At 47.3% G+C, this 14520-nt stretch overlaps 1 protein-coding gene across 7 annotated transcripts in view; it reads left to right on the top strand.

Moving 5' to 3' along the window:
- CCDC170 (coiled-coil domain containing 170) overlaps nucleotides 1-14520 on the top strand; it is a 115659-nt gene that overhangs the window by 12306 nt on the left and 88833 nt on the right. For all 7 annotated transcript variants that reach the window (XM_025205599.1, XM_025205598.1, XM_014520481.2 and 4 more), the window contains one exon: nucleotides 6954-7085. In XM_025205599.1, coding sequence (XP_025061384.1) covers nucleotides 6954-7085 — 132 coding nt within the window. The remainder of the gene's footprint in view (nucleotides 1-6953; nucleotides 7086-14520) is intronic.

Raw genomic sequence — 14520 nt, 5'->3', positions numbered from 1 at the left:
GAGGGCAGGGAACAACTACAGGCAGACCTGGACAGGTTGGACATATGGGCCGAAAACAACAGAATGCAATTCAACAAGGAGAAATGCAAAGTGCTGCACCTGGGGAGGAAAAATGTCCAGCATACCTACTGCCTAGGAAATGACCTGCTTGGTGGCACGGAAGCGGAAAGGGATCTTGGAGTCCCAGTGGACTCCAAGATGAACATGAGTCGTCAGTGTGATGAAGGCATTAGAAAAGCTAATGGCACTTTATCGTGCATCAGCAGATGCATGACGAACAGATCCAAGGAGGTGATAATTCCGCCCTGTCGGGCGCTGGTCAGACCACAGTTGGAATACTGCATGCAATTTTGAGCATCGCACTTCAAGAGAGATGTGGATAACCTGGAGAGGGTCCAGAGAAGGGCCACTCGTATGGTTAAGGGCTTGCAGGCCAAGCCCTATGAGGAGAGACTAGGGCACCTGGACCTCTTCAGCCTCCGCAAGAGAAGGTTGAGAGGCGACCTTGTGGCTGCCTATAAGTTCATCACGGGGGCACAGAAGGGAATTGGTGAGGGTTTACTCATCAAGGTGCTCCTGGGGGTTACAAGAAATAATGGCCATAAGCTAGCAGAGAGCAGATTTAGATTGGACATTAGGAAGAACTTCACAGTTAGAGTGGCCAAGGTCTGGAATGGGCTCCCAAGGGAGGTGGTGCTCTCCCCTACCCTGGGGGTCTTCAAGAGGAGGTTAGATAGGCATCTAGCTGGGGTCATCTAAACCCAGCACTCTTTTCTGCCTATGCAGGGGGTCGGCCTCGATGATCTATTGAGGTCCCTTCCGACCCTAACATCTGTGAATCTATGGGTATTTCCCCCATTCAATTTTGGGAGGCTATGCTGTAAAGATACAATCTCTGCTCCAAAGAGCATACACTCTAAATATATTACATCAGACAACCAATAGAGTAAAACAGAAAGGAAGATCAGGATTTGGAGAAATGGTACGGTATAATAAGTAGCAGTAGAAGTAACTGCAGGATGTTGGGAAATCAATGAGTCTTCCAACCAAAAGGAAATGTAATATAGTGTATGTGACAGCTTGGATCATACTTAGTGAATGAGTAGAAACGCCTTTGTGTGAGGGTGAAAGTTCCTCAACTGTTTCTGGCCATGACTGAGGCATGGACCTAGGAGTGATTTTATTGATGTTTAATGCAGTGAATGCTGAGGGGGTATTGCTAGGTTGAAAACAAGATAATGTGTATAGCAGGCTTACCTTTTTGGGACTTGCGTTGAGTCCCAGGCTTGAGGGTCTGCTGTTTGATTGGTGGAGCCTGCTCACCAATCTGGAGGCAGCCCAAGGGAAGCAATGCCCCACCCTTTTCCGAAGGGAGGGGACAAGGAGCAGCTGGACCTGGATCGGAACTGCACCAACCAGATCTGGAGAACTTTGGGGGTGGAGTCCCTGAAGAGTATAAAAGGGAAGCATGCTCAGCACACTAGGGAGAGATGACAAGGGACAGCGAGGAGAGAGGAGCTCCAGAGACGGCTTTCTTCAGGATCCTGCTTGAGCTTTAGCGGTGTGCAAATTGGCGTACAGGGATCAGGCTCTAGGAGCCACTCGAGGCAGCTTGAGTCTGTGAACCTGGCAAATGGCTGGGCAGTCTGTGTGCAGATCGGCACATGGAGAGCTGGCCCTGGGAGCAGCTTGAGGCTGCTGGGGCCCCACACGGTGTACAGATCAGCACACAGAGAGCTGGCCCTGGGAGCACCTCGAGGCTGCTTGGGCCCCACGTGGTGTGCGGATCAGCACATGGAGAATCCACCCTGGGAGCAGCTTGTGGCTGCTCAGGCTTCACCTGGTGTGTGGGTCGGTGCACAGAGGACCTGCCTGGGAGCAGCTCGCGGCTGCTCAAGTTAGCCCTGGCCCTAGACTGAGCGACTGGAGCCCCGCAGCGCGGCTTCACCTTTAACTAAAAGAGCCCCGGTGCCCAGAGCAGGGCCTGGGAAAGGGAGGACCCCTGGTATGAGACCGGGGAACCAGAGCCTGTAAGAGTTAAGCTCCCATGAGAGAGAAAGAGCCCTGGGCTGCCCAGTGCTGGGTGCCAGGCCATTGAGGAGAGCCGAAGGCGCTGCTGGAGAGTGGCTCTTTCAGGATCGGCCTCCAGGGGATGAACCTTGGCTAGTTCAGAAATGAAGCGTGAGTTGATGGGGAAGCGGGCCCTGCAGGGAAGACAGGCACAGGACAAGAGGGTCTGTTGCCTCCACCCTCTATTGTGGGAGGGGTGTGTCCACATGCCAGGGCCCTAAAGGGAAGGGGCTCCAAAGAAACCTCTTGGGGAGGTACTGAGTGCACACCCTATTTAGGGTGATGGTTGTGTCAAGGTCTGTATAGCTATGGGTATTCTCTAAGGAAGTTTATATGGTTTATATGTTCTTAATGTGTTAATATGTATATTTGTATTGTTACTTGGTAGGTCTAGGAAATAGTATTAATTTATTTGGGTTATATAAGTTGATTCCCCATATGTGTTTATCGTGTTGTAACCTTAACTATCTTGTTCAATGTATTAATTATTATATATGTTATAAGTTATATGGTTTATGTGAATTGTGGGATATTATATGTAGTGTCATATGCTAAGCTTTATTGTAAATATTTCATGTTTTATCTTAAGTATTTATTATAGTAATAAATTGTATATAGTTAAGCACTCGGTCTCGGCCTGACTCTGTAGAGAGGTGAGGGAACTGCTCTAGTAGCCAGCCCCTCCATCAGCACCCTGCCTGACCCCCACCACTGTCATTGGAGGACAGGGCATACCCCCCTGAGTGTACCTGGGCTACATGTGGAAAGGATCATATGAGTGATTCTGAGGGAGTGTATCTGCTGCTGCAGCTCAAGTTAGCAAGTTGGTATGGAAGGTATCTTACCATGTTGTTTAGACAACCATATATCTGTAGTAACCTGGATGACTTTTTCTACTTCCATCTGGTCAGGAAGTTGTGACTATGTTTCTTTCTGATGTGGAGTTGGCTTTATACAATGCCTTCTAAGTCTATACTTTAACTCAATCTGGAAACTGAAGTTGATGCAGAAATTAGCAGAAGCATGTTGTAGCTTATTAGTAAGCAAGTGATCATGTGGGCTGAAGTTTCTATTGATCTTTCTAGGTTTCTGGATGGAATTTTAGGTGGTAAGTCTGTCCTGTGAAGCCTTTGTGATTTGAAATATGACTTGCCTCATAGATGTCTGTCTCAATATGCGATTTAGCACAGTTGGGATAAATGAAAGCCTATAAACTAGAGTACATGCTAGCAGAGAGTTCTTCATGAAGGCTCTTAGCCTTGGAATTACCTTCCACTTTGCTTCATCCTTCACCAGTATAGCCTGTGTGTGGTTAAGGAATGAAGCCCATCTATTTGTATAGGTGTTTGGCAAGGATGGAGGCTTGGGAAATTTGTGCATGGGTGTAAATTTTCATGTGGTGGGAGATGTATTTTGCAGAAGCTGATGTGGTTTTTGTCGTGTGGTTCCTTTTGTGTTCAGGCAGGGGTTGTCTTGTCATTTGGAATATATTTCAGTGATCTGTTGAGACAACAGTTTAGCCTTTTGGAAAAAAATGATAATCCTACAAACTAAATTACTGGGCAGAGTTTTCTATGGAGGTTTAATATGTTAGGAGCAATTGTGTCAGTATTTGTTCTTTCAGCTCTAGAATACATTGTTTTCATCTGTCACCTGTTTTATCTTCAAACAAAACCAATTACTAAGGCCATTCACAGACTGTTTTACTTCTTATATGCACAATAATATCAATTACACTAACTTTTTAGATGGTTACTGAAGAGATACAGTGTTACCCTAAGACTTGTTTTTTTTCTAGTTTCCCCAAATCAGGGCCACATAGCTGAACAATAAAAACAAACTCTTTGTGGGTTACTACTGAGAGAGGCAAAGATTTCTTAGGGTGATATCTTTTATTGGACCAAGCATGTAGCTGGGATAAAGTTAGATAAGCTTTTTGAGTGCAAGACGGTCTTCATCAGGTCTCTGATCATAGGAACCCAGACACAGCAGAAGGCAGGGCCGAGAGAAATTCTCAGGGGTAGCAGATAGGCAGTTAGCAGAAGAAAAGAAAATGATTACTGGGAGATCAAGGCCTATGGAAGAATGTCTTGTATTCCAAAGCTCGTCGTACTTTATCTGAACTGCATAGCTGGTCCATATGAAATCCCTGTCTTTTGCATAACTTCTGGACTATCATGGTTACAACATTGGTCTTATACTACTGGGTTAAGAGTGATATTTGGCTGTCATGGTGCCATGGACCTGTGTACATATTTAAGTTCTGGCCATCCAGGTCAGGGCAGTTGTCATCTCTTGGTTAGGGGTGGAAACTTATCCGTTGTAGGACTCTGAGAAAACAAAGAGAAGTAAAAGGAAAAAAAGAACATGGAAACAGAATAAAAACAAAATAACTAGTCCCAGAGAACTCACCTTCCCTCTACAGCCTTGAACAGTCTGCAGTGTGATGACACTTTTGCTAGTCAATTGGCAATGAACTCCTGAAAGTAATAGTTTGTAGTCCTGCCCACATCCACCTTCGGGACCTTGAGCATTCAATAAGGGTGCAAGTAGGCTCTGCACTTTGTCAGAAATTGCCCCAACAGTCTGTCCTGCTTTCTCTTGAGTTGGGGTTCTCCTTTGTTAAGTCTTTTTCCAATCTTCACATGCCTTCAGGGTATGGTGAAATGAAACTACTAGGCTCCAGAGGAACTCTCAACCCTCTTTTTGTGTGGTGCAGGGTTTGTACATATGGCCTGTGACTACATGCGATAGTATTTCAGCCAAAAATATGGAGCACATGCAGCTCGTGAGGGTTTAAGTAAGTTGTGGCCCTTGGGTCCCTGCCGAGCTCTTGCTGTCCTCACCATTGCTTCAGCAACACCAGACAGAATCTCTGGGTTCCCCCTCCTTCCTTTGACTTGCTGCTTGCTCCTGCCCCAGTTGGTGGGGCAGCTTAGTGCCGTGTGGCCCAGGGGGCTAAGGGTGAGCTTGGTGCCACATGGGCACATGGTGCAGCAGTGGGGGGTTTGTATGCACAGTGTGGGGGGGAGGGCAGGACATGTGGTGTGCAGCCTAGGGAGTCCACGGCTTTCCCTGGTACAGCCTGCAGTCATGTGGCCACCAGCCGCTAGGGAGCTGTACAGCCCTGAGGTAGATGATTTTAGTTTTGTTTTGTATAATTGCTCCATGCTGCCTATTCTTATCTTAATCCTTAGAACACTGATGTTTTTTGACTGCTAATCAAAATGCATAGGAGAAAGTGAGTGTGTATGTGCCTGTGTGTATGGGCACATATGCTCTGCATGGTATATTTCAGAGCCTTTATCACATTTACCTTTAACTTTTGCCTGCTTCAGCTGCACTCAATATAGTTGCTTCTATTCTACCTGCTAATCAGTCACTTGGGACTGCTCCTAGTGTTCCTCAATGCTCTTCAATTATGTTTTTTTAAATGCCACAAACATTTTTTTTTTCCATTTTCTCCTCTGATGTCGAGATAACCTGTAACCTCAGAAAAATTGCTCAGGTCAGGAGTAGGAGAGAGATTCAGTCCTGCAGTAATGACATATTTTTATTCTGTGGCTGTCCACACATTTTATGGAGTTATTCTTGAATAGTTGTCCCACTTTAGATTCAAGCCCTGCCTTACTCTGTATGAACATACAAGTGTAGATAAGCCCCAAATATGGTCTCTCCTTCACAGGGAGTTACTCCTGGTTAACTCCATGTATGGATAGCTATAGTAGAATAAATCAGGAATAGTTAATCATCAAGGATACTATATGTACATAAGCTTCAAAACAGGAGTTCACTGTGCACATACCAGTGTGCTATTTGCTTTGCTGGCCAATATGTGATTTAGACTGCATCCTATCTCTTCCTCTGCCCTCGGAATGTCTCCTGAGCAGCAGTGCTGGCCTGTGTTGTATTTGTTAAGAGTTAGAAGTACAATTTTATTCCAGTTTGGCAGTGAAACTGATGGAGTTAGGGAAAAATACCTTGTGTCTTCTTCTCGCCCCTTGTGATCCCTGAATGGACTAAACACAATTCTATATTAAGGATGTTAGACACAATCTTATTTAGGGCATATTTTGTGGTTACTATTGCTTTATCTAGTGGGCCTCTTGCCAAGACCTCTATTTAGACATGAATTGGAATACTTACCTTTTGTTCTTCAGTTTGCTTTGTTTTCTCAATTAGATTAATCTTGTTTTATTTGCAATAATTGGGCTTCCTGGGATAAGTGCTGCAAGCTGTTCTCAGAGAGAACAAAAACAAGACTCAGGGTTGAGAGCATCTGGAATAGAGATGGAGGCATTAGCTGAATCCCTACCATCATTGTCCTCATACTGAATTATAGGGTCATCAGGGGAACAGGAGGGATGGGGATAGGGTGGATAGTTCCTTGACTTTAATATATTATGTTCTGATGCTTTTAAATCTCTCATTCTACTTTTCTTCCTAACGTACATATTTTTTTTATTTTTGGGAGTAGCAAGCAGTACACAATATCAGTATGCAGTATATTCCAGTATATACTGAATACTGAAATAGTCATGCACAGGTAAGAGAAAGGAGTTGATATGGGGACAGACAACCTCACTCTCTGGTCAAAGGTATTGTATAATAATTCTTTGTCTTTAATTTTTAAACATGTTATAGCCACATATCAGTGGTATTGGACTTTCCAATTTTAATAACATTCAGGGTCAAATTAAATAAAGAGATAAAACTTTTTGATTTGTATGGACTTATACCTGTCTAAACCATTTAGTATGCAGGCATACAGCATTTTGAGTATATGGTGGGGAGGGGTTAAGTTACTGAAGCAAATATATTCAGAAACATGTTCAGAAACATGATGCCTAACTTTGTCCTTTTGTTTTGACTCTGCTACCCAGGGAGCTTATGATAATCTCCTTTTGGACATCCCTGTCACTCGAGAACAGATAAGTCGCTATCGGGCTGCAGCTGAAACCACACGTAGTGAACATGCAGCGCTTCTTGTGAAGTATGAACGCACCCAGTCAGAGGTATGGGAGGAGGTTGAAATTCTAAGAGTTGTGTTCTGTTAATGAGAGTTGTGCATATGCCATGTAGAGGGAGTACATCCACTAAATCTCTCTGTATAGTGTGGATCACTTTCTTATTGTTAATAAGTAAATACAGTATATTACAATTCAAAACAATATTTCAATCTTTTGATTATCTAAGTGGCATTAACATTTATCAGGTTCAGCTCCCCCATACTTTCCTATTGCTTTTAACATGCTCATTTTTCATTTGTATTTGTGAAGGAAGCTTCATAGTTTCATAGTTTCATAGTTGGTAGGGTCGGAAGGGACCTGAGCAGATCATCAAGTCCAACCCCCTGCCATGGCAGGAAAGAGTACTGGGGTCAAACAACCCCAGCAAGGTGTTCATCCAGCCTCCTCTTAAAGACCCCCAGGGTAGGAGCCAGCACCACTTCACTTGGAAGTTGGTTCCAGATCCTAGCCGCCCTGACTGTGAAGTAGCACCTCCTGATGTCTAGTCTGAATGTACCCTCTGCCAGCTTGTGACCATTATTTCTTGTCACTCCTGGTAGCGCTCGGGGGAACAGGGCCTCTTCCAATGCCTGCTGGTCCCTCCTGGCTAGTTTGTAAACAGCCACTGGATCTCCCCTCAGCCTTCTCTTGTGGAGGCTGAACAGGTTCATGTCCCTTAGCTTCTCCTTGTAGGGCCCGCTCTGCTGACCCCTGATCACGCGGATGATCAGGTCCCCTCTGGACCCTCTCCATGTTGTCCACATCCCTCCTGAAGTGTGGCGCCCAGAACTGGATGCAGTACTCCAACTGCGGCCTGACCAGTGTCGCATAGAGGGGGAGGATCACCTCCTTGGACCTGCTTGAGATGCATCTGTGGACGCATGACAAGGTGTGGTTGGCCTTCCTGACCGCATCCCCACACTATCGGCCCATGTTCATTTTGGCATCAGTAATGACTCCAAGATCCTTTCCTGGATCAGCTTAATTGCCATACAGTCTTGCCATACAGATTGCTATCCTTTTTTCCAAATGGGAATTGTCCCATCTTTGTCTCACTGCTTGATTAAACTGAGACAGACGCTTGCCATGTGATAGTACTTTTAATTTATGTGGTTTGTAAACCACATAATGCATTTTACAGTTACGTGTTCTCTCTCACTTTTTAATGTGCCTTAAGATTTACCTGTATGGGACACATAAAATGAAATGAGATCACTTTGCCAGTAAGTGAAATGTTGTTGCCTTTGTCATGTAATCTATAATTTAGCAATTGTTGAATATAGCACAGTAACAATATGTTAGGGTGAGATTACACAGTAGATTTAGTAAGAAGACTATGTAATGTTAGTCTATGTTAAGATTAACTAGTGCTAGTGATTAGTTGCCTATTTGGAGTTAATAGCTTGTCTCATGTACACTGCTCAAAGTTGGTATTAGAGGGCTGATGAGCAGGGGCATGGCTAGGGGTTGCAAGTCTCCTTGCCCCTTTCCTGCCACCCACTTGCCCCTGCCTCCCTTTCCATTGTGGGACCTGCTGGGGGCTCGATCTGGGTGTGCTGGGGCAGTGTGGACTGGAGGGACCCAAGGAGCAGGCAGGGAGGGAGTCCCCTACCTGCACCTCCACTACTCTTGGACTAATCACAGTTGATCTGGGGGTGCAGGGAGCAATGGAGGGCAGAGGGGACAATTCGGGTGGTAGGGGAACGATCTGGGGGTCGGGGGGCAATTTGGGGGGATGAGGGGGCAGCAGCATGGCAAGTACCCATATACCTACACCCCTTTTCCCCCTACCCCCTCCCACTTTTCCCATCCAGTCCTGCCCCCCACCCCTTCTCCATGCCCTGGCTTCCCTACCCCCCTTCACCCCTTTTCCCTCCCTCCCCACTCGCCTATGTCCCAACTGTTCCCAGCTGTCAGTCCAGGGCCATAGAATCCTGGGTGATCGCTAGTCCATCTGGGAGCTGTGGCTCCTGGGATACTGGAGGACTGCAAATTGGTTTTATTTCAGGTGAACACCTAGAATTTAACTCAACTCGTGCTAGGTGGCCCAGCTCAAATATAATCACGACTCAAAATGGAGTAACTTGCCTAAAGGGCACTTAGCACTAGTTAATAGGGGTTTGCGAAGCTTTGGTCACCAATACAGTTCAGAGAAGATATGGCCCAATTTGGCAGCCGAATCCAAATTGAATCTGGAGACCCATAAAAATCTCTGAATCAATTAGAAGCATCCAGATCGATTCAGAAAAAGATTTGGCGATTTGGAAAAGGCGGTCTTGTGGGGAAACAGAAACTGAGAAGAGGGAGGGGGGAGGAGGAGGGGAAAGACTGCTCTGATATTGACATCTGTAGCTGGCTAGTGACTGATCTTTCACTGAGTTTCCTTCCAGTTACAGTGCTCTGACAGGGACATAGAAACAGCATATAAGGCTCTGTGTGAAACCTTTCTGTCCCTTTTGTGAGCTGTTTGTCTGGAAGCAGCAGCATGTGAAAGGTATTAGCTGCAATGGCTGGCTTCCTAGTCAGCCTCCTCACTCTTTTGCTAGTGGCCCTATCTAGTCTCTCTATCTAGTCTTTTCTATCTAGTAAACAGATAGAAGATATAGTAAGCAAATAGAAGAAGATATAGTAAGCAGATAGATGAAGATATAATAAACACACACACATTTTCCAGCACAGCAAACATTATGAAGTTTGTTGGAAAGGCAGGTGCCAGGTCTTCTGGCAGGGGTAGGGAGAGGGGTTAGAGGGGGTAGGGGAGCAAGATCTCCTGCACCCAAACTTAGATGCACCCTCTTCCCTAGCAGCCATGAGGCTTCTGCTGCTAGTGGGAGCAAGGAGCTGGGAGCAAGGAGGTCCCTGCACCTGCACCACCTCCACTAACACCAGAAATAGCCACCAGCACCAGTATGACAGTCTCCCCCACCTCAATTTCAGCTCCCAGCGTGAGCCTCCCAGTGCCAGAGAAGGAGCTGGATCTGGAACTAAGGGAGTTTATTGCCATAGCCAGGGAAATTCTAGGGAAGAAGGGGGAATTTGAGTTCCCCCTTTGAGCTCCACACCCCACGAAGTTCCCCTGCAGGCAGGTCTCTTCCAGAAGGCACTCTGGAGGAGGTTGTGGGGGCAAGTGGCTCAGCTTCCCTTGATGTTGTGCCTCTGCCTGCTGAAGAGGCAGATAAGGCAGCATCGCCACCCTCAACCCAGAAGTGGGGTGGGTAGCGTAGTGTGGGATCATTTTGAGTTGGCAGATGATCCCAGGTATGCAACGTGCCAGCACTGCTAAAGGCAGATCACCTGGGGCAAGGAGGTGAAATACTTCACCACCATGGCAATGCTGCTGCAAGGGTGAGCAAGGTCAACTGGACATTGAGGAGATGCTTGCTTTGAATGGCTAGCCCTTCTCAGTTGGGCATCCCAGGTTCAGGAGGCTCATGGTGCTCGTGGTCCCATCCTACCAAGTGCCCGCATGCACCACCTTTAGCAGGTTGTACCCTCCCTGAATGAGGCATTCAGGGAGTATTTGAGGGTGGAGCTGCGCAAGGTGGGTCTGCAGGTAGCCTTGCATTTCACCTTGGACAGCTGGAGCATCTGGGGTGTAGATCATGCCTAACTCTCCCTCACAGGACACTAGTGAAATCAGTCAGGCCATCGGTAGACTCTCTTTCAAGTGGAGGTGATGGATGGGTTCCACACGGCAAGGGAGATCATGGTGGCCATGAGCTGCATGGTGTAGAGGTGGCTTGTTGGACAAGGCAAGCTCACCCGTGAGTTCATAGTCACCGACAAGGGGGCCAATATGGTCAAGGTGGTCCGTGATGCCAACTTTGTTGGCATCTGCTGTGTAGCGCACCCCTCATAGTCAGCGATGCCTTGGAGGGGGACAGGGCTGCTGGTGATGGCACCGTTATGACTGGCCAGCTCATTTCAAGATGCAGGAAGGTGGTGGGCTACTTCCACTGGAGCATCAAGGTGGGCAAGATGCTGTGGAATGAACAGACAGAGCTGAGCATCCCGCAGCACAAAATCATGCAGGATGTGCAGACTCGGTGGAACTCCATATACCTGATGCTCAAAAGGCTGGTGGAGCAACAGAAGGTCATCCATGAGATGGCCTTGCTCGGGGAGATTGGGATCAGCGGCCCACTTAAAGCAGAGTGGGTTACCATCTCCCAGATCTTGGTGGTCCTTAAGCCATTTCCTTGAGGCCACTGAGACCCTCAGCACTAGCGATGCCCTTCTTAGCCAGATGATCCCCATAGTGAGGGAGCTTGAGAACCAAATGGAGAAGTTCCAGGGGATCAGTGTTCCTGGCTGGTGTGTCGCTGTCACCACAGGTGCAGGCACTGGTGAAGCAGCTGAAGGAGGGCATCAAAAAACAGGTGGATCCGTTGCGGTCCAGTATGGTTCACATGCTGGTGTCCATGTGCGATCCAAGGGTGAAGGGCAGCGTGTGCGCCAGCAAAACCCTTGATCATTGGACAGAGGTGCTGGTGAACAGAGTCAGGGAGGCAGAAGGGCAGAGGTGGGGGGATGTGGAAGAGGGCGATCCACTTTCTCGTGCCAGCACTGCCAGCAGCAGCCTGTCTCCTCCATGACAGGTGCTGACAATGTGGGCCAAGGGCATGGCTTTCCATGTTGGGGTCCAGAGGCACCAGATGCCAGCCTGGGGCAGGTAGCATGGAGGCTTCGGTGGTTACTTATCTTGCCGAGGATGTGAAGCCACTGGACTGCGACCCCTTGATCTATTGGGCAACCTGCAGCCAGATGTGGCAGGATCTGGCCACGGATGCCTGGGAACCCCTGTCCTGTTTACCGGCCAGTGTTCCAAGTGAGAGGGTATTCAGCATTGCTGGGGATGTTGTGACACCCCCCCCCCCCCCAACCTTGGATCCTTGTTTGGTGGAGCAGCAGGTGTTCCTGAAGGTGAATCTCCCACTGCTGGAGTTCCCCAAGCTCCACCTGCAGATGGAGTAAGTGCCACCCTCCTCACTACGCACCTATTAGCTTTTTAAATTTTCTTCGACAACCATTTAATGCCCCGCTCTCAGAGCTAGAGGCAGCAGTTTATTTTATCACCAGCCAGCAGAGGAAGAACATCTTCTTGCTGAGCTCCCATACCAGGACGAACCTTGACGTATGGGCTGGGGCTATGGGGAAGGAGGAGACCCCAGGTCCTGGGCATGACCTAAAACAGCACTCTGCCAGGGTCAGGAGGCCTGGTGGGACTGCCAGTGGCACAGCAGCCCCCAAGAAATGCCAGGACTACAAACCTCCCTGGTGAAAGGTGGGTAGGAGGAGCCTTATAACCTCCAGCTACTGCACACTCGCACAGTCCTGGCTAGGGAAAGCCCAGACCTGTAAGATCTTTGAGAGGTCTGAGGCTTGCTGGTTGCAGTGGTGTTTTGAGGCTCTAGGTGAGCTTAATTAGTAAGAAGCCTGCAAGAAGCCAGAGGCTAGTATGCATACAAGAAAACCAGTTACTGAAAATATAAATTGAGGTGTTAGGGGGTGAGGGACAGGATGGGAGGGATACTGGAGAAGGGGGATGTAGCAGGTAAAAGTGGAGAGGTACCTGGGGAGTCAGATGTCGGGCAGGTTATAGTGCGTCATAAATCCAATGTCTATCTATATTAAGTCCATGAGTTTCTGTATCTAGGAGGTTGATGAAGTGAAGTTCATAAGCTTGTCTGTGAAAGATGGTTTGTAAATTCCCTTTGAGGATCAGGCGTGAGAGATTGGAGACAGAGTGGCTTCCTTGTGAGAAATGTGCCCCCACAGGTAGTTGGGTATTCTTGCCTGTAATAAATTTCCAGTGTGCACTCATTCTGGTGCACAGTTGTTGCTCGGTGTCTCCTACGTATTTTCCATCAGGGCATTTGGTGCACTGGATGAGATAGATGATGTTTCTGGAGGTCTAGCTATAAGATCCAGGAGTGGTGATAGTTTTGTTGTGGGGTGTAATAATTGTGGGGATACTGGAGATATGTTGGCAGGTTTTGCATTTCTTATCATGGCATGATCTGGATCCATTTGGTGTGTTTTGGGCTGCAGGAAGTTTGCTTCTGGTGATGACGTTACCAAGGTTCGGTGCTTGTTTGAATTTATAAAACACCTTTTGTAGACAAGCCTACAAACTTCTCTTCATAAACCTACTGGATATAAAAAACTCATGGACTCAATATAGAAATTGGATTTATGACACACTATAACTTGCCTGACATCTGACTCCCCAGGTACCTCTCCACTTTTACCTGCTACATCCTCCTTCCCCCCCCGCCTGTCCTTCACCCCCTGACACCTCAATTTACATTTTCACTGACTGGTTTCCTTGCCTGCATTGCATGCCAGCCTCTGGCTTCTTCACTATTCATTCCATCCAGGAAGAGCACACACACATCAACTAGATGCTTCCTCAGCTTGACAAAGGGTTTTTAAATCCAAAAGCTTGCTAAGATATATTTCTCCAACTATTCAGTTGGTCTAATAAAAGATATCAGTGGTACCCTCAACCTGTCCATGCTGGGGCCAGGATCCAAAGGGAGGTCAAAGGGCCAGGGGCCCATCGTGAGGAATGTCCAGAGCAAGAGGCTCGGGATTTCAACTGGCCTGAAGGCCAGGCCAGGGCCTAAGGGGGAGCCAAAGGTCCCAGAGAGGGGACCACAGCTGGAGGGGGTGAAGGATGCAATGTGCAAGGCATGGGCCACAGTGTTAGGGGAGGTATGGAGTTGCGGAATGGATTGCACCCTAAGACACTTAATTGGGAAGCCTCCTGCCTGGGAAACATCTTAATCAGTTTTCCAAAAAGGCATGGCAAGAAAAAGAGGGGCGGGCGGTTGGCCCAGAAATGGGTGGGGGGGTGGAGATCTAACCAGCACCAGGAAGGCCTCCTGTTACAGGCTACCATTCCTCCTGGTTTCATCCTGCTGCACCTTAACATGAACACAAAGTCACACATGTCACGAGTTTTGCTTGTCAGCAGCCTGAGATGCAGTTTCCTAGAAAACCCTGCACCTATCTCCTTGAAACTTGGCAGGCTTCATGCCCTCAGAAGGGGCTACCATCCTGGCTGTTTTAATCCAAATCTACCAAAAAAAAAGGCAAAGTTGTAGGTATTTCAGTGATTAAAGTCTATGGCCGAATCACCGAATCTCTCTGAATCAGTGCCAAATCTTTCAAAGCTGATTTGGCCGAATTGATTTGGGACAGTGACCCGAATCTCCGAATTGAATCACTGTCCTCCGAATCGGCTGAATCCAAATTGAATACTTATCTATTCGCACAGGCCTACTAGTTAATTAAACTTAATGTGTGATCATTCAAGTTTTAACATGATCAAATTGTAACATGAAATTTTACTCTTACACTGCAAGACAATAAACCATTAGCAAAATATAGATCTATAGAAATGTAATTGTCTGGAACTGAGCTGGAATTGGGCTGG

Source organism: Alligator sinensis, unplaced genomic scaffold, assembly GCF_000455745.1.
Source record: "Alligator sinensis unplaced genomic scaffold, ASM45574v1 scaffold1177_1, whole genome shotgun sequence".
Taxonomy (NCBI): domain Eukaryota; kingdom Metazoa; phylum Chordata; order Crocodylia; family Alligatoridae; genus Alligator; species Alligator sinensis.
This window is presented reverse-complemented; position numbering and strand designations above follow the sequence as displayed.